The sequence below is a fragment of the Phymastichus coffea genome, unplaced genomic scaffold (assembly GCF_024137745.1).
Source record: "Phymastichus coffea isolate CEN01 unplaced genomic scaffold, Cenicafe_Pcof_1.1 PCOF00076, whole genome shotgun sequence".
Lineage (NCBI taxonomy): Eukaryota > Metazoa > Arthropoda > Insecta > Hymenoptera > Eulophidae > Phymastichus > Phymastichus coffea.
In genome coordinates, this window is record NW_026706887.1 from 774,293 (window position 1) to 800,778 (window position 26,486).

At 51.1% G+C, this 26,486-nt stretch overlaps 3 protein-coding genes across 8 annotated transcripts in view; 1 reads left to right on the top strand and 2 right to left on the bottom strand.

The window, feature by feature from the left end:
• The window catches only part of LOC131668306 (pyruvate dehydrogenase (acetyl-transferring) kinase, mitochondrial), a 39,084-nt gene extending 23,470 nt beyond the window's left edge, over positions 1-15,614 (bottom strand). The window contains exon 1 of the mRNA XM_058942369.1: positions 15,052-15,614. The gene's annotated coding sequence lies outside the window, so the exon portion shown is untranslated. The remainder of the gene's footprint in view (positions 1-15,051) is intronic.
• LOC131668303 (uncharacterized) lies at positions 130-25,702 on the bottom strand. 5 transcript variants are annotated; one of them, XM_058942360.1, is made up of 14 exons: positions 25,364-25,702; positions 23,158-23,847; positions 22,568-22,713; positions 22,335-22,470; positions 21,950-22,208; positions 21,348-21,466; positions 5,732-6,027; positions 3,690-4,113; positions 3,193-3,614; positions 2,755-3,106; positions 2,442-2,682; positions 2,168-2,353; positions 1,948-2,085; positions 131-1,865 (listed from the first exon to the last, which is right to left on the bottom strand). In XM_058942360.1, exons 2-14 carry the CDS (start codon positions 23,667-23,669, stop codon positions 1,632-1,634), a joined length of 3,465 nt encoding a protein of 1,154 aa, XP_058798343.1. In that variant the 5' UTR covers positions 23,670-23,847; positions 25,364-25,702; the 3' UTR covers positions 131-1,631. The 5 variants fall into 5 exon arrangements, with proteins under 5 accessions (XP_058798344.1, XP_058798343.1, XP_058798342.1 ...); XM_058942363.1 differs by lacking the exon at positions 23,158-23,847 and adding an exon at positions 22,807-23,129 and having other exon boundaries at positions 133-1,865; positions 25,455-25,702; XM_058942362.1 differs by lacking the exon at positions 23,158-23,847 and adding an exon at positions 22,807-23,129 and having other exon boundaries at positions 133-1,865.
• Positions 16,168-19,844, top strand: LOC131668305 (prolyl 3-hydroxylase OGFOD1). Of its 2 annotated transcripts, XM_058942364.1 has the most exons (3): positions 16,168-16,733; positions 16,841-17,254; positions 17,323-19,844. In XM_058942364.1, exon 3 carries the CDS (start codon positions 17,531-17,533, stop codon positions 19,682-19,684), a length of 2,154 nt encoding a protein of 717 aa, XP_058798347.1. In that variant the 5' UTR covers positions 16,168-16,733; positions 16,841-17,254; positions 17,323-17,530; the 3' UTR covers positions 19,685-19,844. The 2 variants fall into 2 exon arrangements, with proteins under 2 accessions (XP_058798347.1, XP_058798348.1); XM_058942365.1 differs by having other exon boundaries at positions 16,841-19,844.
• Positions 25,703-26,486: the final 784 nt, after the last annotated feature.

Sequence of the window (26,486 nt, forward strand, 5' to 3'; positions counted from 1 at the left end):
TAGAATCATTATTTATTCAATAATTACAAACTGATGCATCAATAAATTATAAATAAAGATTTACTTAATAAGGGGGATGTTGGTTATTCAAAGATTAAAACAAATTCTGTGGGCTTGGTTAATACCGATTAGAAATTTATTACAAATATGTCTTAAACGCTATCTTACAAAGAATTTGTTATGTTCACTTTCTTTCGACGAATTCAAACATTGTTTATAATGTTAAATTATGCTTCTCCATTATTGCAATGTGAAAGTCCAAGTAAAAACGACCAAATTTTCAAAAGTTGTTAGCTTTCTTTTATATCTGCAGAATTTTAATTCAAAATAACTCAGTATAAAATTATCTCCAAAAAATTAAATTACAAAATCAATACTCGACAAAAGTAAGCCGAAAAGTCTAGAAAAATCTTCATAGTGGATGCCTTTATATAAAAGTATATGAATAGATTGAGTATAAATTACTATTATACAGATAACAAATAAAAAAAGGGAAATATAAATGTGAAAGTGATATTTTCAAGTCTAATTTAACACTATCAAAATATAATCATTATAGGTTTCATACCATTTACGTGTCTCTTATGTACAATTTTTTATTCATTTGCACAGTCGCACGCCAGTCGGGCTCAAATACTTTATGTACTTGATACTTTTTACACCAATTGAACATGAATTTTTCTGATAAATTACAATCAATTCTTTGCCTGTAATTTTACGCTTACAATAAATAAATATACCAATAATTATAAGTCGAAATAATAAGTAAATGTTCAATTAGCATCAAAATTTCAATGAGTATTCGCAGAATTCAATATAAGTAAAAACAAATGAATCTCTCCACTCTGATAGTCGTTTTTAAATTCACAGTTTGCAATTTAATTGTATATAATTAAGATAAAAAATGATATCAACAGGAATTTATCCAAATAGATAACCCAAACAGAAAAGGCTCAAATGCAATTGCCAAATGCCTATGGAATGAATATTTACAAGTACAATGCATCAGAGTTTCCATGCAATTAATTTTCTTGGAAATATAAATAATTTCTCTGTCCAAGTTAAACCAGTCTTTCACGCTATCATTTTCACACACATTTATAAATATCTGATTGAATAAATTAATGCCACATTTGAATAGACGAATATCGTTTTTTATGACCGTAAAATATTACAGTATTACTTCTTCAACAATGGTAAAAAAATTAATTATTACAATTTATTTCGAGCTGTTATTCGTCTCGATTCAATTGAATTTTCAATGTATCAAGAATATGTACATGCATCGATGTTGTTGGCTGTTTTCTCATCATAGTCGATAATTTAAAGAAATTCAATTTTTGTAAAAAGTATCTGAATTTTCTGGTCAATTAGTTTGTTTACAACATCGATGTCTCGCGATGAATAATTTGGAATATCTTGTCTTAACGGTTTTCACTTTCCTCGAGTCGAATAATTTAAGATCACGTCTAAGGTAAATATGTTCTATAATACACTTTCAAACTTTCATGAAATTCTTGACAAATTCGCCAAGAAAAAATAAGTTTTCAAAATTTGAACAATTTGATTTCTCGTTATTTAAAAATATTCAACCATTAAGAGGCCCTGAATGTATAATACAATTACATTTGTTACGTGTCGGGAACAAAGATCTCCACGGAATCATCCGATTTATTGGCATTTGATCTCATTGCGCGTCTTTTCTCTTCAAGCATTTGTCGACGAGTTTGTTCTCGTACTTCGCGCGTTTTGCGAGCAGCTTCGGAGTTTGCAGCAGATTTAGCCTTTGAAGATGGCGTTTGACGCCTTTTTGAAGCGCTACCATTTTGCGGTGTAGTTGGAGCAGACTTTTGTTCTGGTACAATCTGAACGAACGAAGCAAAAAATGAATTAGAGAATGGATTTGGAACTGAGTAAACCGCGGTAAAACAAATAACGAATGGTTACCTCTTGCCATTGAGAGTTTCTTGATCGTTCGATTAATTCGAAAAGGTGATTAACTTGGACTACCTGCAGCATGACCATATCCCAGAAACCAGCGAGATCTTCACTGGTCGTTGGAAACTCCTCACCAGGCAGTTGATTCTAATGAAAATAACGAAGTGTATTTTTGAGTGAAGCACCAAGATGTGGTATATATAGTGCTGGATGATATTGGAATACTAACGATATTTTTCTGACATAGTCCTTCGAATTGTTTCATTTTCTGCGTCGCCAGCAACCTTGCTTTACCCGCTGCAGACCTGAGTTTGCCGGATGCTTCTTCCGGAAGAGCCACTGCTCCGCTATGCTCCAACTCGGCTTCAGCTTGTTCAGCCAAAACTATCAACCTGTCTCTTTCTTTATTCAGCAACTGCAATCATCGATCAAATGATTCTTCAGGATGCACTTTGCTATTTATGATCGTTGGTAGCGTTAGTATCGATTTGTAGTGCACTCACATTCAAAAAATAGCGTCCGACTTTGTCCTTGGTTTCGTTAGGCGGCGGCTCGACACCTTGTTTTGGAATATTCGTCGAGCTGTCGCTCGACACAGGCTCTATCACAGGCAGAACCACTTTGGGCGCTGCAAGCTGTTGGTCCGTGACCTTTGAATCGGTCGTCGCGTCGTCTTCCATCTTGCCTGCGCTCGATTTCGTTTCCGTTTCTTTGGTATCGTTTTTCGCAGACGAAATCGACATTCTGAAAGTGCACGAGATAGTCAAAGGTGCTCCGTGAAAATCGAGCAGAGCGCAACAAGTGGGCAAGGTCTACCTCTTCAAAGGTTCAATGATCTGCTCGGTACCACCGTTGGTGGGCCTCCTCGGGCTAACGACAGGTAGCTGAGCGCGAAACTCGGGTTTGAGATGTCGCAGCACAGGCAGATTCTTGAGCGACTGCTCGGTGCTGCTGTCATCTACAGCGGAGGTGTTGTTATGCTTAAAGGGTTGGAAGGGGCGTTCGGTCTTCTCGGGGGGCCACTTGTTGTAGGCGGGGCGCTGGAAATAGAAGCCTTGAGCCAAGGCACATGGTCCGTAGATTCGCTCTATGCGCTGCTGAATGAAGGACTTTTCGGTGCTGAAGGTAATGGGGAGTACGCCGTTCCTGATCTTGGCCTCGTGCGAAACTGAAATCGAACCGAGCGCACGCCTGTGTGAGTGGCGACCGACAGCCGGGCGTCGACGAGCTGTCGAAGAACGGAGCGTAACGTACGATGGTGCTGGTGTTGCACTGGCGACAAGCCGGGCACGCCTATGCCCAAGAGCATCCTGCGCACGGTGCAGGGGCTCATGTACGAGTAGATGGCGCTGTCTTTCTTGGGCGGGGAACGGCCTTCGACAGCGAATACCGGGCTGGCCGCGCGGTTGACCGAGTCCTCCGAGTAATCCTGGCAAGCGGAGGAGCCGCCGAGGGTCCTCCTCCTGTCGCCGCTGTCGCAGCCGATGCTGTCGTCGCTGCCGCCGCTGCCGCCGCTGCCGCCGCTGGTCGTCTCGAGGTGGCCGTCGATTTTGCACTTGCCCTGCAGGCACTTGGCGAAGCCGTTGCTGTGCCGGTTGCGGTCCATCGCTAGCGGCGATATCGACTGGCTCTTTGGCGGCAGGCTGCTCGGCGACGCGTCGACGGCCTCGCTGGACCTGTGGGTCGTCGATTCGTCGGTTCGTCGGTTCGCGCGAGGCCCGTCAAGGTGGCCGACCGGGTGGCGCGCGTACCTGAATCCGGCGGGACTGGTGTCCCTGGCGAGCAGCCGGGCGCCGGGGCTGCTGTCTCGGGAGCGGAAGCCCTCGCGCAGCTTGCTGTCGTACCTGGTGATGCCGGTGTAGCCGTTGATGCTGCAGGCTAGGCCCAGATAGCTCGGCGGCTTCTTGCCGGTCAGCTGCTCGCGGTCGCTGCCAGTGCCTGTGCCGTTGGCCTCCTCGCGTGCTGCCGAGCCTGCGCCTGCGAGCTTGCGGCTCTGGCGCCCATTGCTCACTGGGCTAGCACTCGACTGGCGGTCCTCCGGCTCGGCCGGCCGCGTCACCTCGATTCGTGGCCTCGGCTGCTTCGCTCCGGCCTGCGTCGCCTCCTCGTCGCCGTTGCACTCCAAGTTCAGACTGTGCAGCGTCTTCTCCGACGGCGAGCCTGCGTTCGGATCTGCTGCGGAGAGTGCGGAAAGAAGCGGAGCTATAGATCGCGAGCGACGATCGGACGTGCAAGGGAGCCCGCTCTCGGTCGCCCTCGTTGCCCGGGCGTGCAGCCCACGAGGAACAGCGCCAGACTGAGCGGCCGCCCGCCGGGCGCGCCGAGGCAGCGCGGCGGCGGCGGCGGTGGCGGCGGCGGCTCGGGACAGGCCCGCCACGCTCGCTTTCCAGGAGACGCGCGGCGCTTGGGCGACCGAGAGCACGTGTATATTTATATCGATCCCCGGAGGCAGCGGCGCGCTCGACCATTCCACGTTCTAAGCCCCGGCCTTCCTCGAATGCACTGCACGGCGCCACTCCGATTCGGCCCTCCAGACCTTTAAATTTAGCTGGCTATTTTGGTCTTAGATTGTCTTACCACCGGAACGTCGGTGCTCGAAAGCCGAAGCCGAGGACCAATCCGATCGACGTGCTCACGGTGGCGACGGCGACGACGGCGACGACGACGACGACGACGACGACGACGACGACGACGACGGAGAGTTGTCGATTGGCCGACAATATTTTTACAGCGTGTTACGTACTCGATCACACGAGTAAGTCAGTTCGACTCGGTCGGAGCGCGACGAGTGAGTAATCTCCGCGTAGACGCACTTTTTCTATCCGTCCGCGAGACAGTTAGTATAGAGCCGTGCGCGGCACGCTGATTGATGGCGCGCCGCTCGGACGTATAGCCGCGTAGTGTAGAAGAGAAATAGAAGAGGAGAAGGCATGCGCGTTGCAGTGCCGGTCGTCGCGCGCGCCCGCCCAGCTGGTCCGAGTTCGGCCGAGCGGCAGGCGGTCGGAAGGAAGAGCGCGTCGCGGCAGCGCGCTCGCCGCCTCACAGTCTCGCCGGATGCCCGCGAGAACGAGCGAGCGGACGGAGACGGACGGATCGCTCGGAATAGCTCGGCTATCCGCCGCGTCTCCGACCTCCTTTTTGCCCTTTTCTCTCCCGATCGGGCACCCTCGAACTCCCAACGCGCTAGCATCTTCTCGGCTAATAACTCGCTCTCGATCTCACCTCCGAGCAGCTGCTCTTGCGGCGCACAGCCCGCGAGCATCGCCGGCAATTGGCAAATAACTCGTGAGTTTCCGGATAAATAAAAGAGCAGAGCCGCGCACTGTCGTGGGTCGTCAGTTGGTTCGTTGCAGTGCGGACGAGGTTGCCGTGAGCAACGTGTTGCTCGACTTGGCAAAGAGCATCGATTAGCAAATGCACAATGACAAAGGTCTGTCTCGCACTCGGCATCGGCTCGGCTTGCAAGCTGCCAGTGTTCCTGGACGGCCGATCGCGTAACTGCCAAAGGCCCCGAGCGACGTGCAGCGCAGAAGCGATCCGTTTGCCACTGAACGCCCACAGCGCCTGGGAGTCTCTCTCTCTCTCTCTCTCTCTCTCTCTCTCTCTCTCTCTCTCTCTCTCTCTCTCTCGCGGCACGACTAATCGTCGAGTAGTCGTTCGCACACGCCTACGCGCGAGGAGTTTGGATTGGTGGACGAGATACCGATGAAAATGTCGCAGGATCGCAGGATCGCAGCAAAACAGAGCGAAGGAGCAAGTAGCTGGGATTGGGGCAATAGGTGCGGATGCGAACCTGATCGGTCGGAGGCGGATCTCTCGACGTCGAGACTACAGCTGCCGATGCTCTCCTGGCTGGTCATATTGGGATGCGTGCTGGTCTGGACCGCTGCTCGCTTCTGAACTGGGAGCTGCTGCTGCTGCTGCTGCTGCTGCTGCTGTTGCTCGTCGGGGTCAAGACGCTGGTAGTTGAGCGGCTGCACGGCCAGCGAGTGGGGCCTCGAGCGCCGACTCGTCCTGGGAAGGGGTCCAGGTTCCCCGGCCCCAGCCACTTCTCTCCACTCTTGCGACGAGCCCCGATCCTCGTGCACACTGACACACCCAATCATAACCAGTCAGTTGTTTTGCGCTCCGTCCTCGTCCCCTTGATCCTCTCCACGTTTCCGTGGCTTTCCAGGCGCGCGTGCAGCACTCTTGCGCTCGTTTTCGTTAATTGCACAAAAATATCTACGCTACTGAGACGCGCGCGCGCATGCATGTTACAATAGTTCCAGGACGGAATCTGTTGTTTGTCGAAGGAAGGTGAAGCCCAATTAGCCGAGCAAAACAGTCACACGAGGATTAATAGCACATACAGCTTAGAGCTTCCCGACAGTCCGAAAATACCGAGGCAGCCTCGAGCGGAACGCCGCGTGGGCCGATTTCCCGCAGCTATTGACTACCGCCCCCCGATCGTTCGTCGAGCTCGTCAAAGTGGAAGCGCGGCTTTACGCGCGCGAGCGTCGCTGCCGAGCCTCGTCGTAACGCCTCTCGAGCTCGCGAAAAAGCTTCGCGATGACATTGACGGCGCTCGGGTGAAGTGCGCCAGCCCAAACGGGAAGGCGAAGGAAGGCGAATGCCAAAACGGAGGGGCAGAGCGCGTGATACGGGACACGGAAATGACACGGAAATTCGTCGAATAGGTGCCTCGCGCGCTCTCGTGCCTGGGCCAACGTCCGTATTGTTTTTTAATTAGGTGCGTTTGACGTTTGATGCGCTCTACGTGCGACGCAGCTGCGTTTTCGGCGCGTCAGTAACGATTCCTGGAATACCGCTGACCGTATCGCAAAGAAGCGACACGCTTCTTTGACGAGAAAACCCGGAGCTTCAGAATCGAGAAGCCTGACAAACCGACAGCTCGCGTAAGAAGCGATCAAAGGCTATTTTTTGAGCGCGTCAACTTGAGAAGTGGGCGTGCCGCAGTGGCTGCGCCGTTGGTTAAGCATTCACGTGCATTCGAACGACCAATTGAGAACGCTCTGGCCCATTCGAAACGAGGTCGTTCGCGAAGGAACGCGGGCGCTCGCAGCAGGTCCCGAAAAGCAGGAAGGCGGAACAGAAGCAAGCGGGCAGCCGGAGGACGACGGGGCTGCGGAGAAGGCGAGAGGCGCGCGGCATACCTGCGGCGCCAGTGCCTCCAGAGCGAGAACTTGGAGAGCTTCCTGGCGGGCGCATCGGGCGCATCGGGCGCATCGGGCGCACGCCGGTTCACCGTGTACGTGCCGCTCTCGACTTTCAGCGGCATGCCGCCCTCCTCGGCCGGCGATCACTCGCGCCGCATACTCGTGCGTTTCGGCAAGGAGCCCGACGCTGCACTCGCCACTTTCACTCGGATCGCACTCGCGGCGGTCTCCTCTATTCGCGCGCGCGCGCGCGCCAGCTGCCAGCGACGATCCCAAGCTCGCGGCGCTTTCTCTTCTCCCTCTAGCCCTCTCCTCTTCTCGTCGCGGCGCGGTGCTCCTCACCGAGCCCTTACTTTTGGCAAGCCTCGGCGTCGTTTCGTTGGCTCGCGCGAGCTTCGCCGCGATTTATAAATAGTCCGCATTGCAACTCTTAGCCTCGATGAAACGTTGCGAGCGTCATTCCGCGGTACCGTAATACGTAATCACGCGTAAACTCTGGCTCGGCTCTGCATCGCTGCGGCGCCAATGGTCGACGACGCGCACGCGACAGCCGCGTAAGCAAAATGCGAAAGAGGGAAGAGATAAGGGTATCGCTCTAAAAGCAAGTAAGCGAGCAAGTGAAACGGGAGAAACGAACGCGCCGGGCAAGAGCAGTCGCGTGGAACTGCTGCAGCATTGCGGCAAGTTTCCCTCGTGGCTCGGCTGTCGGGCGCGCGGGCCCCGCGTATTTCGGGAAGCGGCCGCCGCGTCACCGCGTCCTTTGCTTGGCCGAGCGCGATGTTGATGACCCCGCCGCCGATCTGCCAGACGCTTTCGCCGGCGCTGCTGCCACAGCTGATCGCCGATGCGCGCCAGCCCACGTCTTTTGGTTCCCCCGCTCCTTCGTTATTCAATGACGAATCTCTCGCACCGTGATTGGGCCCGCGAACGACCGAACAAAAATACCCAGTCGAGTGTCTCGTAGAACACCTCCACTATTTTCGAATCGCTTCCGTCGCCTCGAGCGAGTACCGAGAAAATTGGAGTCGCCGATCGCAGTTTTCTTCCGGCAAGTATCTCGCTGAGTCGCGTGTCGAGCTCCTAGTCGAGCAACGCGGCCGCGTTAAACAGCTCAAAGTCCAGCAGCTGCCGCGAGCAGTAAGGGGGAAGCACGCGCGCGCAGAGGCCGGTAACGGAATCGCCGAAGAATCGCGGCGAGTCGCGCGTCCGGCAATGCGGAAAACGTCGGCGGTGCGCTGCGCTGCGCTACTCTCGCCGCTAGATAACGCTCGCGAGTAGCCGCTCAATTAAAATGCGCCGGTGAAATTTAGCGCAGTTAATAACCCGCGCGAGAGCGTCGAGCAAAAAGTACGAGGCTGCCACCACCGCCGCTATTAGCTCGATGGCCTAATTCCATAGCTCGTCGTTCTACTCGTTTCTTTATTATCCGCGCTCGCGTTGCGGAAGCCTCCGTCGCGAGCGCGAGCGATTAATATGCCTCTGACTTGTCGATCGCGATCAAGCTCCGCGAGAATCCGTTCCGAGTTTTACAGCTGGCCGGGCGAATGGCAACGTCTCGTCGCGCGACGATTGCGTAACTGTATACGAAATCGTTAACGGCTCGTTCTTAAGATCGGTCGAGTCTCGCGATCCGATAGCCCGAGTGGAAGAGTAGACGAAACCGTTGGGCGAAATGCCGGGCAACGCCTGGACGACGACGGTGCAGCTAGCTTGGTCCGAGCAGATGTAGCTTCGCGATACCGAGCGCTTGGCATTGGCGGAGCAGAGTGCGGCGCGGCGCGCGAGCCAATTAGCCGCGAATAAAAGCCGCCTGGCTCTTGAAATTGGATCGCGGCAAAGCTAGACGGCGGCTCGTACTCGGATCGCCGTAGCAGCGATGATCGCGCGAGAGGGCATTGCGCCCAGGCCGTCCATCGGGCCGACGGTGGGCAACGACGGCGACGCCGAGGCCCGATCGGTCTGGCTATGGGGAGAGTTGATTCGTTTTAACGAATCGACCGGCTCGGACGCGCAGTGAGCGTCGCGCAGACGACACGCGCGCCGCGTTTAATTTGCCCGGCGGCTCGCGGCGGCGCGGTAGCGTGCGATCGGTGACAAGTCCGAGGAGGGATTTCGAAAGAGTAGATAAATCAGGAGTGCGCAGCGGCGAGCGCGACAGAGGCAAGAGGAAAAGACAGATGGGTAAAGAGCTCGGCCGAGCGTAAATTATCCCCCGGCGATAGAACGAACGGGAACGAATAACGACGGGCGATTTGCGCGCGAGGCGCTGCCACTACTCGTATGCGCGTGCGACAAGAGGCTTCGCTTCTGCTACCCCCGTTGCGCGCCAGTGACGAGCGGTTGCGGAGAGCCATTGTTATTCGCGAGCGCCGGCGAGAGAGCCGGTCCACGGCTCACCGTTAGACAAATTTGTTAGGCCGATAGGAGCCTTTCTCCTCCTTGCTCCGCTGCTCGCACCTGGCCTCTTTTGCTTTCGAAAGCCATTAGCTCGGCTCGGCGACGATTCGCGAGTTTCGCAATGACGTGCGTTTCCCAGATCGCGCGAGTAGCGTGGTCGAAGCCGGAGATTGAAAAATCAAAGGCGACCGACCGTCGTTGCTTGGTGTCGAGCCGGTGTCGCCGAGGTAAGCGACACCGGCTCGACTCCCGGATTTCTATATATAAACGCAAAGAAAACGGCCTGCCTTATCCCGCCGACTGTGCGTGCACTGCGCTGCACCGCTGCGATCTTTTCAAGCATCCAATTAAACGACCGACGGCCGTGCCATTGATAAACAAACGGCGACCTAGATTCCGTCGTCGCGAGTGGGATGCAATGCCAAGAACGGCGGCGGCCTGCCTTTCAAAGTCAGAATCGTATATGCGCGCTAATCCAGCAGCAGCCAGAGCATCGCGTATCGCTATTCGCACTGCGAATGCAGCAGCCACAACAGCCGGCTACGATCGATCGGGTACGCCGAGTTATAGAGTCAAGTTGTCCGTCGCGCGCTCGCTTGCGCCGATGGACTGGGGGCTGCGGTAGCCGGCGACGGACGAGTAGGCTGCATCCTTGTGCCGTCTGCACGCCTCTATGTAGATTTTTCGATTCCGAGTAGTCGCGCTGCGCGCGTAGGCATCGCCGCCTGACAGCCCCATTTACGGCCGATGCTCCAAACCAACTCCCACGAAAGTTTTCGTCTCGTTCGCCTCTCCCGGCCAATGGCGCCCCGTCGTTCGGGCTCGACTCTCACTTTCGACGGCTTATTTGAAATTCAACGCTAACGATTAAACCGTTCCTGACCTAGGGGCGCGTTCTCACCCTACGGGCCATTATCGTAGTTCCCAGTGCAGCGATGGCGATTCATCGTCGAGGGCGTGAATTATGTAAAACGCGCCTACCGGTAACATCGCGTAAGCTGCAGTGTAAAACCATCGGCCCGAGGCGATCCCATTGACGCGTGTACAAGTGGGCAGCGATAGATTTTGTTTTAACGTGGCGCACGCGGGCAGCCCACTCGTAGTTGTGTGGACCACCGCCTGCCTGCGTTGCCGTAGCCTTGTAACGGGCCTGTAAGAACCGATACGTATCTCGTTACGCGCGGATTTTTTCGTCGCTTTCGCTCGATCATTTTTCCGACCTAACCAGCGGCTGCGGCCAAAGCACCTCCAGCGAAACCAACAACGGGAAGCGGTGCAAAGTTTTACAGTAACAAAACAACGATGAAGGTTGGGTGACCTACTACATTTATGGTAATGACAGCGTGAGCAAACGTTAGAAACAACATTATGAGTGCGAGCTTTTATTTGTCATTGTGCAACTGCCGTGGGACAAGACATACATAAACCTCGAGTCAACAATTTTTACGAAGCATTCGGACAAATATCGCATTCGGGCAGAGTGGCCAATTCGGGAGCCTGAATCATCATCGATCTACCGACACGTGGCTGTTCGAAGATGTTCCGCAAGCGCTGGAAGCGTGAAATTTTTAAGTAAACGGCCCTTGTTACTTCGTTCGAATGAATTGCAATAGCTTGGGCGTATCGCGCTCGTGCGAAACTGCACCTTCCTGTCGAGATAAATAAATGGCTCAATAGCAGTAAGCAAGCAGCTTCAACATCAAATAGAATCCGTAGTCCGATTCGAATGGCTACTGTTGCAGCCGAGAGCGATGTTTTCCGAATACCAGTAAACATGTATTATCGTGCGCCATACCTCGTTAGAACACATCAATCTTAATAATAGCACGTACGTAAACACAACAAGGTGAGCGGGTAGTCGTCAGTCGAGTTTTCCAGTCAGACTGTCCTAGTATGAAGTTCACGTAAAGGGAAGGTGTTTCGCCGTCTAACGCAGGGAAAGTGCCAAGTGGTTCACGAGGACGAGCCGCCCTCGAGCAGACAGAGGCGCGCAATCGTGGAGATTTGGCGTCGTATCGGAGAATTGGCGGGTCGCTGCTGCTGCCGCCGCTGCTGCCGCTGCCGCTGCTGCTGCTGGCGAGTCGCCGAGAGAGAACCGGATTTCCGAAAAAGGGAAAAGGGAAAAAGCGAGCTCGACTCGGGCGCCCACTCTTTCCTCGGCAAGCGCACGTGCGCTTATGACTGGCAGCTCCGAGACGATGCATATATCGCTGCGCTCGCATGCCAAGCGGCTCTACCGCGGCGAATCGTCGCGCGAACGACCGCCTTTTCTCTGCTCGCTTCCCGGTGCTTTCGTCGGCGCTCGATCGCACAAGGCGAACTACCGCGACACGTGGAAAATCGTTCAGAGCCGGCGGCCTATCATTTCCGGTTGCCGGCTACATTTAGCGGCGAAGTGTACGCGCGCAAGCTCCGCTACCAACTCGAATGGGCTAGTCGTCGTGTGCAGCGAAATGCTGATTAGCCGACGGAAATATCAATGCGAACACGATTCTGGCGCGGCCCAAGTGCGAAACGACGTTCGGTTGTTACGGGTTTTTTCAAAAGCCCGTCGGCCGATTTTTCGATCAGCGCGCGGCCTGCAGTTGGAGCCAAGCGAGCGCCTTATCGAGCGCGAGCTCCCTCATTCTGGCTGCCTAGCCCGAGCAGCGTTGACGTCGCGAGAGCTGCGCTCTCTGTCCAAAAGCGTCGTACGAATGCGTTGCGTCGACTCGCAAGTAGCAGCGACCAGGAGAGTGGCCGCTCGCCTCGATCTCTGGCTGTTGAGCGACCATAGACGGGGGGCTCGCGCATTCGGCACGGTCCTCGAGCCGCGCCGCAACGTTCTCACGGGAAAACGGCAGCGCGGCTCCGCGTCCCGTTACGATTACGAATTGCGCTCGGCGCTGCGGCGTCTTTCCCAGCCTTCGGTAGCTCCCGCGACGACGACGACGACGACGACGACGACGACGACGACGACGACGACGACGACGACGACGACGACGACGACGACGACGACGACGACGACGACGACGACGACGACGACGACGACGACGACGACGACGACGACGACGACGACGACGACGACGACGACGACGACGACGACGACGAGCCGAGTCGCAGCAAGCGCGTTCGCGTTCCCTAGCGTTTCTAGACGATGCAGCGCGGCGCAACGCTTAGCTTGCTTCTCGCCCGAAGAATGTGGCGATGACAGTGCTGCCGAGCGATCGCCCTTACGGTGCCTACTTGGCATCATTCATCAGGCCTGCTTTGAGACATTGCGACCGTTAATTGCGAAGCACTTCGATTAGCCTTAGCTAGGAAGTAGTCGGCGATCAACGATGGCGTTTGAACGACAGTCGGTCGCAAGCGCGATAAACGCTTGTTTCGTATCCAGGGACGGCTGACTGACGGCCATGCCGCGCCGTTATCGATCGCACCTCAACAGCTAGCCGCGAATACATCTGCGGAATAGAAGTGCAGAGCCCGCGGCGACGCTCGTCGCTCTGCCTGCAAGCGCAAGAACAAAGGGATCGATATGCAGTGCAGCGCGTATTACCTACGTGCGTCCGTATACACGTGCACGCCTATCAGAGCCTTTTATCCTTTCTTTCTGCTCTCTAATACGACGCTTTCGCTTGCATCTTGGCGTTTTATGACTAAGCTGCCAGTTCGATGTTACGCAGATGTACTTTCGATTAGCTCTCGTTCATAGAAATATCATGATGCAATTAATCGCATTGATTGCTATGATTTTTAGTCTCGCTACTTTATCTTTTTGGAAAACGCGATACGATAAAATACTGATTGAAGTGTCGGGAATAAAGTAGATTATTATTGCCGATAATTGCTGTCATCTATTGTCAATCAAGGAATTATCAGCGCAAGGCAGATTTTAGACAGTCGGATTGGATTGACACGCGAAGATCGATAAACTCGACGAGCAAAACAGGAAGCGGTGTTACTCAGGAGGCGAACATCGCTGCGAGAATTTCTGTAAAAAGATAGCATGGAGAAGCTTAAAAGCCAAGTATGTCAAGAGAGAATGTGGAGTATTAGGCTGTGCGGGCAATGAGGTACTTCCCGTAAGCCTCGTTAATTCTCATCTCGGATATACACGAATATCCTTGAAAGAAAAGATCGGACGGGACGAAGCAGGCCTGCCGACTGCGATGCTTCTCTCTGGCGGAAGACCAGCTACATAACGCGTATATAACACGTACACAATGTCTCTGCTTTCTCCAGATACAACTAACTATATAACTCTCGCGCCGCGCAAGAGTCAAAGAGAAGAGCGAGCGAGCGAGAGTAAGAGAGAAAGAGAAAGAGATAGAGATAGAGCGAGAGAGAGAGAGAGAGAGGAGGCGCGCGCATCCCGCGAGTCCCGTTCAAGGCCGCAGCACGCGAGTTCCTTCCTGTGAGAGGCTCGCGGCACCGAAATCGAAAAGCGCTTCTCCTTGCTTTGCTTGTATTCATTGATCCACGTAACGCGAGGTATCTGTTTAAAACCGGAATAGAAGGAGAGCAACCGCGACAGCGCGATTGGTCGTATTTGGCGCGCGATCGCGTTGCGCCAATTCGATGGTGCGTAATTTTCGAAAGTTGCAGGTTCGGCTCGCGGGTGGCATGCACGCTCACGGTTCAACCTGCCGTGCACGTTGTGCAGCATGTTGCGGCGACCGAGCGATGGCCAAAAAGATGGCGTTTAACCTAAACTCGCTCGAACGTGCACCGATCGACCTTTCCGATTGTTATTTCACTTGCGGCATTACCCTTTATTTTGCCAAATTCATGCCCGTCACTGCGGGGAGCAGAGAACAGACGCGTGCATGCACGCACGGAGACTATCACGTAAAAGAGGACAGCCGTACATGATGAATTGCAGGGACCCGGCAATCCGGGAACGAAACCACACCACGAGCCAACGTGACTTGTGCAGCGCTCGGCTTTGCCTGTCAGTATCTATATATTTATTCAGGCCCTTGTGGAGCGGAACAATCACGTATCCTCTGCGAATCGGTCATAACACGCCTCTACTTGTATATCCAATGCTGTCCAAGTCCACACAATGTAATCGCGGCCCTGTGGCGTTCTCTTCAATAATAAACGTACTGCTAAGAGGAGACGGCGTGGCGCATTCCCAAAGGCATAACAGAGTCGAGATTTCACGAGCACGTACACGGCCGATGAACGCAGGCCAAAAAGAGGTTGCTCACTCGTGCGAGAGTGCATTCGCATATTCTACATGCGTATGACACGCTCGCGTACATGGATAGACAGAGGCTCATAAGCACGCGCGCGCTACAGCCGCGAACGGATAAGCTGAGGCTGTCGTCGTTGGCCGTAGCTCTCCTGCGAAAGGATGTCAACTACTTGGCACTTTCGTATCGAACAACAGCCAGCAGAATAAATTATTCGTTGTGTGCTGTGCGAGACTGCATAATATATCGTTAAAGAGAGGTTATCGGGCAGGTTGTGAGAAGCGGGGAGCCGTCTAGGGTATACATAGGTTGTAGTCTGGCGTGCGTTCAATAGTCAGTCTGTACCACCGAGTACTTAAGTGTGCACGGGTACTCACGTGTGAATCTCGAGCGGACCTGTCTGCACTCCTGCCAATGGATGCTTCGGCTGACCAGGTTCTGCGCGCGCTTTGCCTAATGCTACACTCGAGCTGACTCGCGAACTGCCAAGCAAGGACTCACGCGACTTCGTGGCGAGTATACGTCTCTCATTCGACACCGACAATTTAGGACGAGGGTGTGCCGGGTTCGCCGCAGCTAACGCACACGCACACACCAATCGTCAGCAGTAGCAGCGGGCCTTGACTGAACAGCCATATTGTCGTGCTCTCTGGTGCCTGTGGCGCACTGGACTCGACTCTCGTAGGCCGTGCTGAGGCAACTCAACTCGAGTCGCTCGACAATCGGCTTGGCAGTTCCAGTTCCCGCTGCCAGCTGCCCTGCTTGAGCTGGCCGAGATCGCTGTTTTGTCGTGGTGTTGTGTTGGTTAGTTACTGACACCGAGAGCGCACTCTCGCGAGCATTCGCTCAATACAACGGGAGGTCGCCAGCCAGCCGTTGGTCACCGCGAACGCGACTATAATCATGTGTCCGAAAAAAGTAACGCGCGCGGTTTTTCAACGAAAGTGAGGGGTTTCACGACCGCGTGTCTCCTTTTTTACGTATACGTACACGCGTGTATTATGTCATCCTATAAACTACCTATTCGAAAGCAAGGCACTCGGATTGTTATTATTTCAGTCTGCTCCACTTTTCAAGGTTCAACTCATTATGATTCAGCATTATACATTACGCACGCCTGCGTAATCGCTTCTCGAATAAAAATAAATTACATCGACAAGCATACGAGCTTACGCTGCTCTAGAGCTTCTATTAAGTGTTCCAAAAATTATTGCTACATTTATTTTTATTCAATGAACAAATTTAAAGGAAATACGTTGATCGTACACTCCTCATTCAATGTATATTTAATGAAATAATAATTAGAGTGGGATAACTTTACGCAGAGCGTGCCAAATTGATGAAAGTCGTGGTGATATAAATAGGTTTTATATTATAAAACGATGTAGACGTGTATCGAGCATGCTTTCCGATATATAAAAAAATTCATGCGTAAAATGTGGATAGTACTGAGCGTATTAAAATGTTTATTTTCCATTGCCGAAATCGTTTAGGTTAGGATTCAACCAAAACAAATAAATCAATTCCGTATGTAATGTACGACATATACATATTCGCATCTAGAGGTGAGAGTACGTTTTTCAAGCAACGGTATTAATCTATATATGTGTATAAGGTAGTATTTTGATACAAACAGCAGCATGTTATTCCTACACATCTGCGTAAATGACTCAGGATCGTAGTCACTATAGGCGGTCATACAGTTCGTGGTACCTCCCTGATTGTTGTCAGTGTACGTGCATTATATAGCAATTTTCGATGAACTATACGATGAGAAATTGTGCAATGAGCATTGCGCAAAGGCACAAGAAAGCTCGGAGCGCGTGATCATTTTCGAACAAGCACGTTGCGGGTACCGCGAGTCGAGTATTACGCGATTGGCCGAGTCGGCATTGTCGGATCAATGTTTTCAAAGCAAGCAGTAGACAGGTTAAGTACTCGCCCCGCTCTACTCGGACACCGGCCGCACTACACATAGAACTACTATACGATATGGAACACCGGTACGTCTGAGTCTTTATTTTGCAAAAAAACAATACGCGACGTGCACACTTCTCAGGTGAGTTCCTTTAAAAATTATCTACAGTCATTATTATTTCGTTTGCACGCGCTTTCTTACGACATACAAGTTATTTTAAGTTGCTGAAACTCGCGATATTATTGCAGAAAACTTCATTTCCAAACTCAAACACGAGTGAGCAGCAACGAGCCGACCACGTGGGCCGATACACTTGATTTTCTATGAACTGATGTTTTGATAAATGCTGAGATCATTTTTAAACAAATAATACAATTTTAAAACAGTTATTTTTGCTATTTTCGTCGTTCAAGAGTGTTTACATAGTTTTTGAAGATTTAACGTTTCATAAGGTGAGAGCACGTTGTCACAATTTTCGAAAAATAATCGACGTACGAAAAAGAATTGCTGCTACCACGTTTCCGGGGCTCATGTAAATGGCGCTAAATTTAAATTGTCTTTTAAAAATAAGATTATTGTAAGTCGTTGTAAAAAAAGCACGTGCAACAATTAAGCTGTTTTTTTATCTGAGAAGATTTACTGACTAGAAGAAATTTTATTAAGTAAGTAACTGGAAATAAAAGAAGCACTGTTTTCTAGAATTAATCAAATTAATTGAATTTATTATAAGGCTTCAAGCACTATTCATTCAGCGATGCCCCTAAACTAAATGTGATATTGACAACAGCATTCAAGTGGCTCCTAAAAAACTGAACTTGCATTCTAAATCAACACGGAAAACCAAAGACCAGATTGCTTCAGTAACATATGTTATATTGATTGAGCATATATTGACAATAAATACTCTGATTATTTGAGGCTGCAGCAGAAACAAGACCATGGCATTTGAAGAACCAAAGTCGAAGAAAATCAAACATTCCAATATATTTTCTGAGCACATTTTTCAATCAGAATTTCAAGAAATACTCTACAGACATTGGCATGGTAAAACTGCATTAAAAAATTCTGACCTAGAAATCATCGCTGAACCCTTTCGCGTGTGTAAGATATCAAATTTTCTTGATGATAATTTTATAGAAGCACTAACAACTGATTTAGAGGATGTACGCACTCGAAGAAAGTCCCTAGATCTGTATCAGTTTAGACAGTCAAGAGACTTGTCAAGATTATCTAGGCGAAATGTAATATCTCTATATCATAGTTTCCAAAGTTCTTTATGCGATTGGATGCAGAAAAATACAGAAATTAGTCTGGATGGCCAAATATCTATGTCAACTTCTTGTTACAGTGATACTGACCACCTTCTTTGCCATGATGATAATTTAGGTAACCGGAAGATTGCCTTCATTTTGTATCTGTCAAAAAATTGGATAGAAGAAGATGGAGGTGCTCTAGAACTGTTTGATACTGACAAATATGGTCAACCTAGGAAAGTTGTGAAATCACTACTTCCTGAATATAATTCTCTTGTAATATTTGAAGTTGCGAATAATTCTTATCACCAGGTAGCCGAAGTAAGGTCTAAGGATAAGATTAGATGGAGTATCAATGGCTGGTTTCATGGTCCAGTTGTGCAATCGGAGAAAGTACAACGGCCAAAGCCAGTAATTAATTATATTGAGCCTGAAGATGTTGCAGTAAATTTACTTGGATGGATAACAGACAAATATTTTATTCCAGGAATGATAAAGCAGATACAGGAAGAGGTTGAAACAAAGTCCGTTCTATCTTTAGCAAACTTCCTCGAGGAAGAAGTCTATATGACATTGTCAAAGGAAATTGAATCTGAGAAAATCAAGTGGATAAGTAAAGGGCCAGCAGATGTTTGCAACTACGAAGTAGCAGAAGAGACTAGCTTGCCAACAACGTTGGCTGAATTTTATGAAATATTCAAATCAGCTACTACCTTTGAATATCTGGGAAGGTTAACGGGATTGGATCTGCATTCGGTAAACAAAACGATTCCGGCAGTAACGATGGAATTGCAGAGATGGTCCAAAGGAAGTTATACTTTGATAGATATGAGACATAAAAAGAATGCTGCAAGAGATAATAGTGCCGCCAATGATGAGATTGCTAGTGTCGACGATGATGATAGTGCTAGTGCCGGCAATGACGGCGATATTAGTGATTCGGATACTACGCCTAGTGGCGACGAGAGCACTTTGCTTGGGCCGAGCGGGTCGAGGATGAAACCGGTCGTCAAGAAGAGTTTACCTGAGTCGAGCGTTACGAACTGTTCGAGACGGAAAAAGGTCAAAGGGAGGGGTTCGACTAAGCTGAACGGCACGAGCGTGAAAAAGCGCAGGAGCCTCAGCAAAATGCCTAAGGTCAGTCGCGTCGACGAATCTGGATCCGATGACGGTGACGTGGCGGTGGTCAGTTGGGACAGGAAAAAAAGAGGCACCATTACAGCGCGGCGCGTCCCAGAAACAATCACGCTAGAGAATGCAAATAAAGAACCGGCTTCGGACATCGAAGACTACATGTCCTCTCCTCCGAAGCTCGAGGACAAGGACACGCCCACTTCTCCGGAGCACAAGGAAAAGGACAAGGACACGTCCACTGCTCCGGAAGGTGAGTACGGAGATGACGACAGCGGCATGTCCACTCCTTCGGAGGACGAGGATGAGGTCGAGACGCCTCCTCCTGAGGATGAGGTCGAGACGCCTCCTCCGGAGGATGAGGTCGAGACGCCTCCTCCGGAGGATGAGGACGAGCCCTCCGCTCCGAAGCACGAAGACGAGCCCCCACCTCCGGGGGACCAGGACGAAGACATGGCCGTCCCGCTTCAGGGTTCGCTCGACGTGATTATGCAGTTCCACACCAATCGACTAGCCGATGCGAAACTCGATGTGATTATAGACTACGTGGACCCGACCCAGAAGCAGGCTGGGCTTGCTTGCTTGCCGTGCTACGAGAACCACTTGACTCTCGTTTACAAGACGACAGGCGTCTGCCGCCTGCATAGATACGTCAACCACTACCTCAACGGCTACTTTTACACCTTGGTCTGCACGTATGTGGAGTGAGGTATTGCAACCGCCACAAGTCCAGACAAGACGACAGTGAGATGATATATTAATGTTTAAAAAATATGTTTCAACTTTATTTTATTTGTTGTCATTTGGTTGCTGAAAATTCGTGATGACGATGATGATGTCGCGCGCGTGAAATTTGTATAGTGACTGATACGGGAGCAGCGAACAATAATTGGCATTTGTCTAAAAACGCTAAGAATTTTCGCGCGACTGACGTGTAATATAGTTTTCGTATTAATAAAATTCACCAGTATTTATGACCGTTTATCAAAGTTACATGTCCAGTTACTATGTACACCCACATTTTTAATTCTATTCAGAATGAGTCGTCCATAATACAGGTAAAAATCGAAAAAAAAGAACACATTGTTTTTAAAAGCGAAAGAAGTAAAACGTCGCGACGGTAAAACTTTATCTTGACTTTGCGACCTCGCAATATAGTGACTTTGATTATACTTTTTGCGCGCAACGTGAAAAAAAACTTGGGATATGAACAGTTTGAACACCTTCGTGAATCTGAGTGCAGGTACGTACTTGTTAAATTATTATTCAAACAGGCTGAAGATAAGGCGCGAACTTTTGCGTGCTGACTTGAATGTGTCAGGCTTGCAAACAAGAACGAATGGAATTAGCAATTCAAATTGATTTATTAAGAGCCAGCTCGCCGTGTCGTTGTTTTGTTTGGTCGAGCGCTAGATTAGGATCTGGCGTAAAAGAAAAAAGGAAAAAAAATCACAGGCGGAAGCAGTCGTCGGCGATGCGTACATTTGCAGTCCGTAGATAGACGGGCGAGTCGGCATCGATCGGGCTACGCACGCGTTCGGGCAACGCGAGAGCAGAGCGGAAGAGGCAGCTTTCCGAGCGAGCAACGCCGCGAGCATTTCATTGATCAGGCAGCGCCGAGCGCTGAATGGGGAGTCAGCCCGCGCTCGCACGCCGCAGCCAGCGTCGCTCGGACGATGGCCAATGTTCCGCGGGCTTCTCCGTGCGCGTTGCTTTTTTTGCTTTTTGTCGTTTTAGCTTCCGCGAGCAGCAGCTTTCTACGCTTGATATTCATGCTGAGCGAGCAGACAACGGCTCTAATTGTTTCGCCCCGTCTCTCTCTCTCTCTCTCTCTCTCTCTCTCTCTCTCTCTCTCTCTCTCTCTCTCTCTCTCTCTCTCTCTCTCTTCTCTCTTCCTGTCTCGCTGCTATGCTCTGCTTTCATTTGCCTGCTATCTGGGGATTCCTCGCTTGATTAACCGGAGGGATTGGGACAAGACGTAGGGTTAAATTAATTTTTTCACATAGCCACTGATAATTTCGTTAGGTACTTTAACACTGTCTATTATATGCACATCGATGAAAAATGGAGTTTTCAAAATAGTCATTCGGATTAAACTTATTCATGCTATACTAGTGTATATTGTTGGCAAGCAGTACGAGTGCAATTAGTAAAATTTTTAGTTGAGAAATCGGTCTAATCTACAATGGTTTGTACAAGTAATAGAAATACGTAGGTTGTTGTAATAATTAAAATAAATAAAACCTTTATTAGTAATTGTTAGTATTGGTGATGGCTATATAAGTGATGAAAATCGAGCGGGAACAAGACAATTGTAATAAACACATGAAAATGTAGGAGGTATACGAGAGATTAATTGATTTTGGCTTACGCTCGGATATTTGGATCCGATTTGTCCTGTTTCTCTTGGACATGTACATTGGGTTGTGGGCAAGGTTGAACGCTTCTGTTTTCTTTGAATACGGGCGCAGCGTCGTTGGCTAGTTCTTGCTGCGGAGTAGATAGATACCCTGGGTTTATTGATCAGTTGAGTTGACTGAGTTCGATGCCATAATTTACTCGCGCTTATTTGTGCCGACAAACTGATCATTAGACTTTCGATCAAATGACAATCAGTTTGAGTAGGATTTCAAGATTGTTTTCTGATTCAAAGTACACAAAGAGCGTCGTACGCCTACATAGAAAATAATGATTTCACAGACTCAAGGTTTCTTCGGCAGTTTAACTTGATGTAAATTATTATACGAGTATTATGTTTGTCGATGAGCGAATGAAACGGAGAGCTAGGCGTTATTTCACGAATACAACGGAAGGAGCGCAAGGAAGAAGTGAAATTTGTATGAAATTGATGGATCTCGAAAAAGGCAAATGCTCGCAGTGGACAGTTTGGCTTGACCGACGGATATCGGAGGGGAAAGGGGTAAAAAGGCTATATATGCAATGGCAGAGCCGGTCATTACCGGGTACACTCACTCTCGAGTTGGAGGCTTTGATGGCCCTCTTGTGCATCTCGTTGAGCTGAAGCTCGCGTTGAAAACTATAATCAGGCTCTTGGGTCGACCGTTGAGGTTGTTCGCCGCTTCGAGTTCCGTCGGCCCCATCGCCGTTCGAGTACTCGACTTGCACCCACGGACAGACGTTGGGCGACGACGGCAGCGAGGTTTTGCTGTTCGGCCTGTTCGGCCGGGGTAGCCGAGGCGACAGACGTTTTAGCAACGAGACGATTTTCGACCTGAGATACAGTAGCGTGTATTCGTTTACAAAGTCAGTTGGCAGTCGCGCGAGATAAATAACCGCTTGCAATGTTTGTCAGTGGAACAAGTTATCGGTGCATCGTTAATAATTGGCGTTAAATTACTTTGTACTGGTGGTTTGCAGAGCGTTGCTTCTAGACAACTGTTCGGCGCTACGCGATGCCTTTCGACGTTCTAAATGACTCGAGTTCTTATCTGCTCTCCTCGGCAGGCGCCAATCTAAGCTACTACTTTGTCGATCTGCAACGAGAGGGAGAGCGCGAGTTATCGAGATTGATTCGCAGCTTGGCCAGGCGTGCGCCGAGGGCAAGTGGACAGTCCGGACCGGTGGTGGTACCTTGCTCGTCGTGGCCACTGCGTCCGTGTTTCCATTCGAAGAAGCCGTTAGTCTTATTGACGGTATAAATGTTATCGCAGGACTTGGTCGCGAGGCTCGTCGCGCGATGACGACGTCTGAGCAGTCTCGAGACTGGTGCCAAGTTCCTGAAACACGGGGTCGAGCGTCCGCTTGAGCATGCCGAGGATCGGGGCCAAGAGCGGCGCAGGCAGGCAGGCGGGCAGGCCGGACACACGCACTTTTTGTACTTCTTGGACTGCTCGGCGGGCGGCTGCTCGTGCGCGGGCTCCGGCGCGGGCTCCGGCGGGGGCTCGGGGCAGTAGGTGCCGACGCGCACGTGGCTGTAAGCCGCCCGCAGCTGGACGCCGTCCAGCGGCCTCGAGCCCGCGCGCTCGATCGACGGCACTCGCACTATCTCGATCTTGGGCCTCGCCGACTCGGGCGCCATCTCCGTCATCTCGGCCGCTCACTCCTCGCGCGGTCCACTCGCTGCCGGCGCTGTCGCGAGCCCGGCTCTCCGCGTCGTTCTGCCCTCGCGCTCGCGGCGGCTCATCCTCTCGGCCTGCAAAGTCGCGGGCGAAGCTACTTACGACGGGCGTTTGGCTCCTCCGTCGCTCTCCAGTCGCGCAACGCTCGTTGAACACTCGGCCGCCTCTGCTTCCCTCTCTTCGTGCTGGCGTTGGCTACGCAAAAGCAGCAGCAGCAGCAGCTCGTTGGAGCGACGTAGAGTCGCGCGCGAGAGCAGCTGCGCCGCCGCCTCTATTCCTTTGTCGTAGGTGCAGCACGAATCGCCGAGCTGCCGCCGCGAGACGGGCGGGAGAGAGAGGCTGCCGAAATGCTCGTGGCCCAGCAGAGAAAGCCGACAGTGGTCTGCCTGTCGCGGACGCGCCTCCTCCGCAGTCGCAGCTCCGTGTTTTCGAGTGGAAAATCGCGAGAGCTGTCCGCGACGAGCGAGCGACAAAGAAGGACGCGCTCGGGCTAGCGGTACCTCGTGAATTAAGCAATTGAGTCGCTGCGCGTGGCTCGAACATCCGACAGCTCTCGCGAGCCGAGATACGTATTTGCTCTCGAGTTGCGTGAATCTTGCCGTGCGGAGTGACATTCAAGAGACACGCCAAAGCCACTTAAAAAGCGTGTCAACGGTTTCGAATTGTCGAACAGCTCCAATACGTTCAAAACGTTTTCGGCTTCGAAACAATGACAAATTCACTCGATTCCAAAGACCGAGATGTTCCGAGTTGATCACGATCAGTTTCTTCGGTGATCTTCGCGAAATCGTTCTGTTGGATTTAAATGACAAACGGTTACCTATGTCATCCAATCGTAAAGTGCGTCTATCAATAAGTTCGAGTACACATTATGTAAAGCTTATAGAGCGAAGTATGCTTGGAACGAAGAGACAAGTATGCACGGAGGAAAATCAAACGAAATGGCTAATAATTTGGGGATAGATTGATTGGGCGCGTGTCTGGTAAATTCGAGCACAATGGAACAGTCAAATGGAAAGTCTGCGCAGTGCGTTTCTTTAATTGAAATTGAAATGGAATTCGCGAGCCAAACGTAGAAGCTATGCATCACTGCCCCGACGGAGATAATTTGCTGATTTGAATTGGGAAGCTATGTTAATGAGCGGCATACGTCAGTTCTGCGGTGGATTTACTCAAGTTTTTCAAGCAATTTTCTCGTTCGACCAGCGAAAGTTGATTGTTAGTTATTGGCCGGAGGTGTGCGCCAGTGCAGAGCGAACGGCAAACGATGTTCGTCCTATGTCTGTACTCGAACGACGCGACAACTTGTTTCGGACGAAGACTACTCTGGATATTACACCCTCGCGAGCAATCGGTTCAACGGATGAGGAGCTCGTACATCGCGTCCCTATAAATAGCCACGGATAGGTATAACGTAAAAGCAGAGACGATTATAACGGCGCATCGGATTTTCAGCCGGAGTCGAGGAGCTGCGTCGATCGAAGACTCGTTGTAAAAATACGACCGGGTAACGCGGAGCTAGTCTGCGGCGTAGGCGCGCTGAAAAGGAAAAAAAAAAGGCTCGCTCGCCTGGGCGCGCGTTTGCCAGCGATGTCGGCGCGCGCGTCTTCTTCTTTTAGCTTCGAAAAGCGAGCGATCGAGCGTTCGGCGTTGGCGCGAGCGTGTACGCGCGCACTGTTCGCCGCAGTCGCGCTTCACCAAGCAGCTCGCCAAGTGCGCGCGATACTCGCGCGTACAACGCTCCCCCACGCGGCCAAGGAGAAAGTTCCAAAGTTGCACGCGTGCTTATCGCGAAGGACGCGCTTCACCTGCGCCGAGAGAGTCCGAGCGGCCGATTATCGCGGGCGTTCGACGCGGAGCTACGCCGATAAGGCCAGTCGCTTTTTTACGATAACGTTGTTCCGCGTCGTTCGGCGAACCTTCGCCTGGGTGACGAACGCCCGGTATGCGACCACAATTAATGGCTTTCCAGATCAACGAATTGCGATCTGCGCTCCCGAAGATGCTTCGCCTTTCATCCTCGCATTCGTCGTCCACAGCTTTCGTTAATATTCAACGATATTTCAACTTGTACCAAATACCACTATGTCCAATTTGACTTTGATCTTTTCTTCGGCTTATTGCCGTACGAAACTAGATAAGAAGCTGTGAAATGCAATTAAAAAGTAAAAAACCGGAAATACGCGTTAGTGGAAGGAATTGATCGGAGTGGATAAAAGTCGGCGTGAGATTGATCGAAATGAAAACGTTAGTAGAACTAATCGCTGATAACAATAGAGTTAGTTGGTTGGAGTAACAAAGTAGTGACTTGAAAGCGAGCGAGATAGCAGCGGGCTGGCGTGAACGCAGTCGGTATCGAATGCCAATGGCGCGCACTCGCGATAAGACGAGATTCGAACCGAAACACTTGACTCGGCACAAACAGCGGCGGCACTCGGCGCACGGCTACTGCTCCGTAGGTGTACGCGATTGCCTTGCAATACGACGCTGCCGAGGAGATGCCTCGGAGTGCGCAGCGCACGTGATAGGAGAAGGTCGAGCTCGCGCCGACTGGCGCAGCGCGCGCACGGATCGCGAAGCTTGGCGTGGCGGTGGCGGTGGCGGCGGCGGCGGCGGCGACGGCGGCAGCGGCGGCAGCGGCGGCGCGCGCGGCACACCTTCGCCGACTGACGTTGGAAAGCTGCACGCGCCGCGAGCTCGCCAGCCGATAAGCCGCCTCCGACGGCGGCTCTTCGGGCCTCCGCTTCGTCGACTCTGCGAGCTGTGCGTTGATTTTTGGATCTTACTCGAAAGCCGCGGAAACTCGACTGCCCCTACCATCGGCTGCCTCTTCCTCCTTCAATTATCCCCGTTCTCGAGCTTTCTTCGCTCGTTCGCCTCTAATTTACGCACGGCCGGCTTTAACAGAGTCATCCTCGTCAATTACAGCGCCATTTCGCTAATTATTTCCATTGAACTCTCTCAACGGCGACGCTTGATCCTCGTCGTTGAACGTCATTTATTGAATAAACTGCGTTTTCTGCATTGGTGCTGCGAGCTAACATTTTGAGAAACGGGAAAGCGGTCGAATGGTTGGCCGATGAAGCGCAGCGTGCATTTCGATTTCTCGACTCAACTACGTATCGCGGTGCTCGTAGCCAAGCTCAAGCTAAATCGCTGGCTTTTATTAGCGTCTAAAAATCTGCCAGCACTTCAAACGTTGAAGCTTGCTATTTCGACCAAATAATCCAGATGCGAAACTGCCGCAAGGCGCCGAAACCGTGAAATTGTCCAACGCCACTGTGTACGTGGAACTATGAGTTTCGTGAAAAAGAAAGAGGAAATTGAAGCCGTGGCAAAAGTGTGTCGAGTACTCGCCGAGTGAGTATCGCCGCTCGTTGTTCTGCTAGAGATAACGAGTCAAATGACTTCTGACAAGTCTATTAACAATT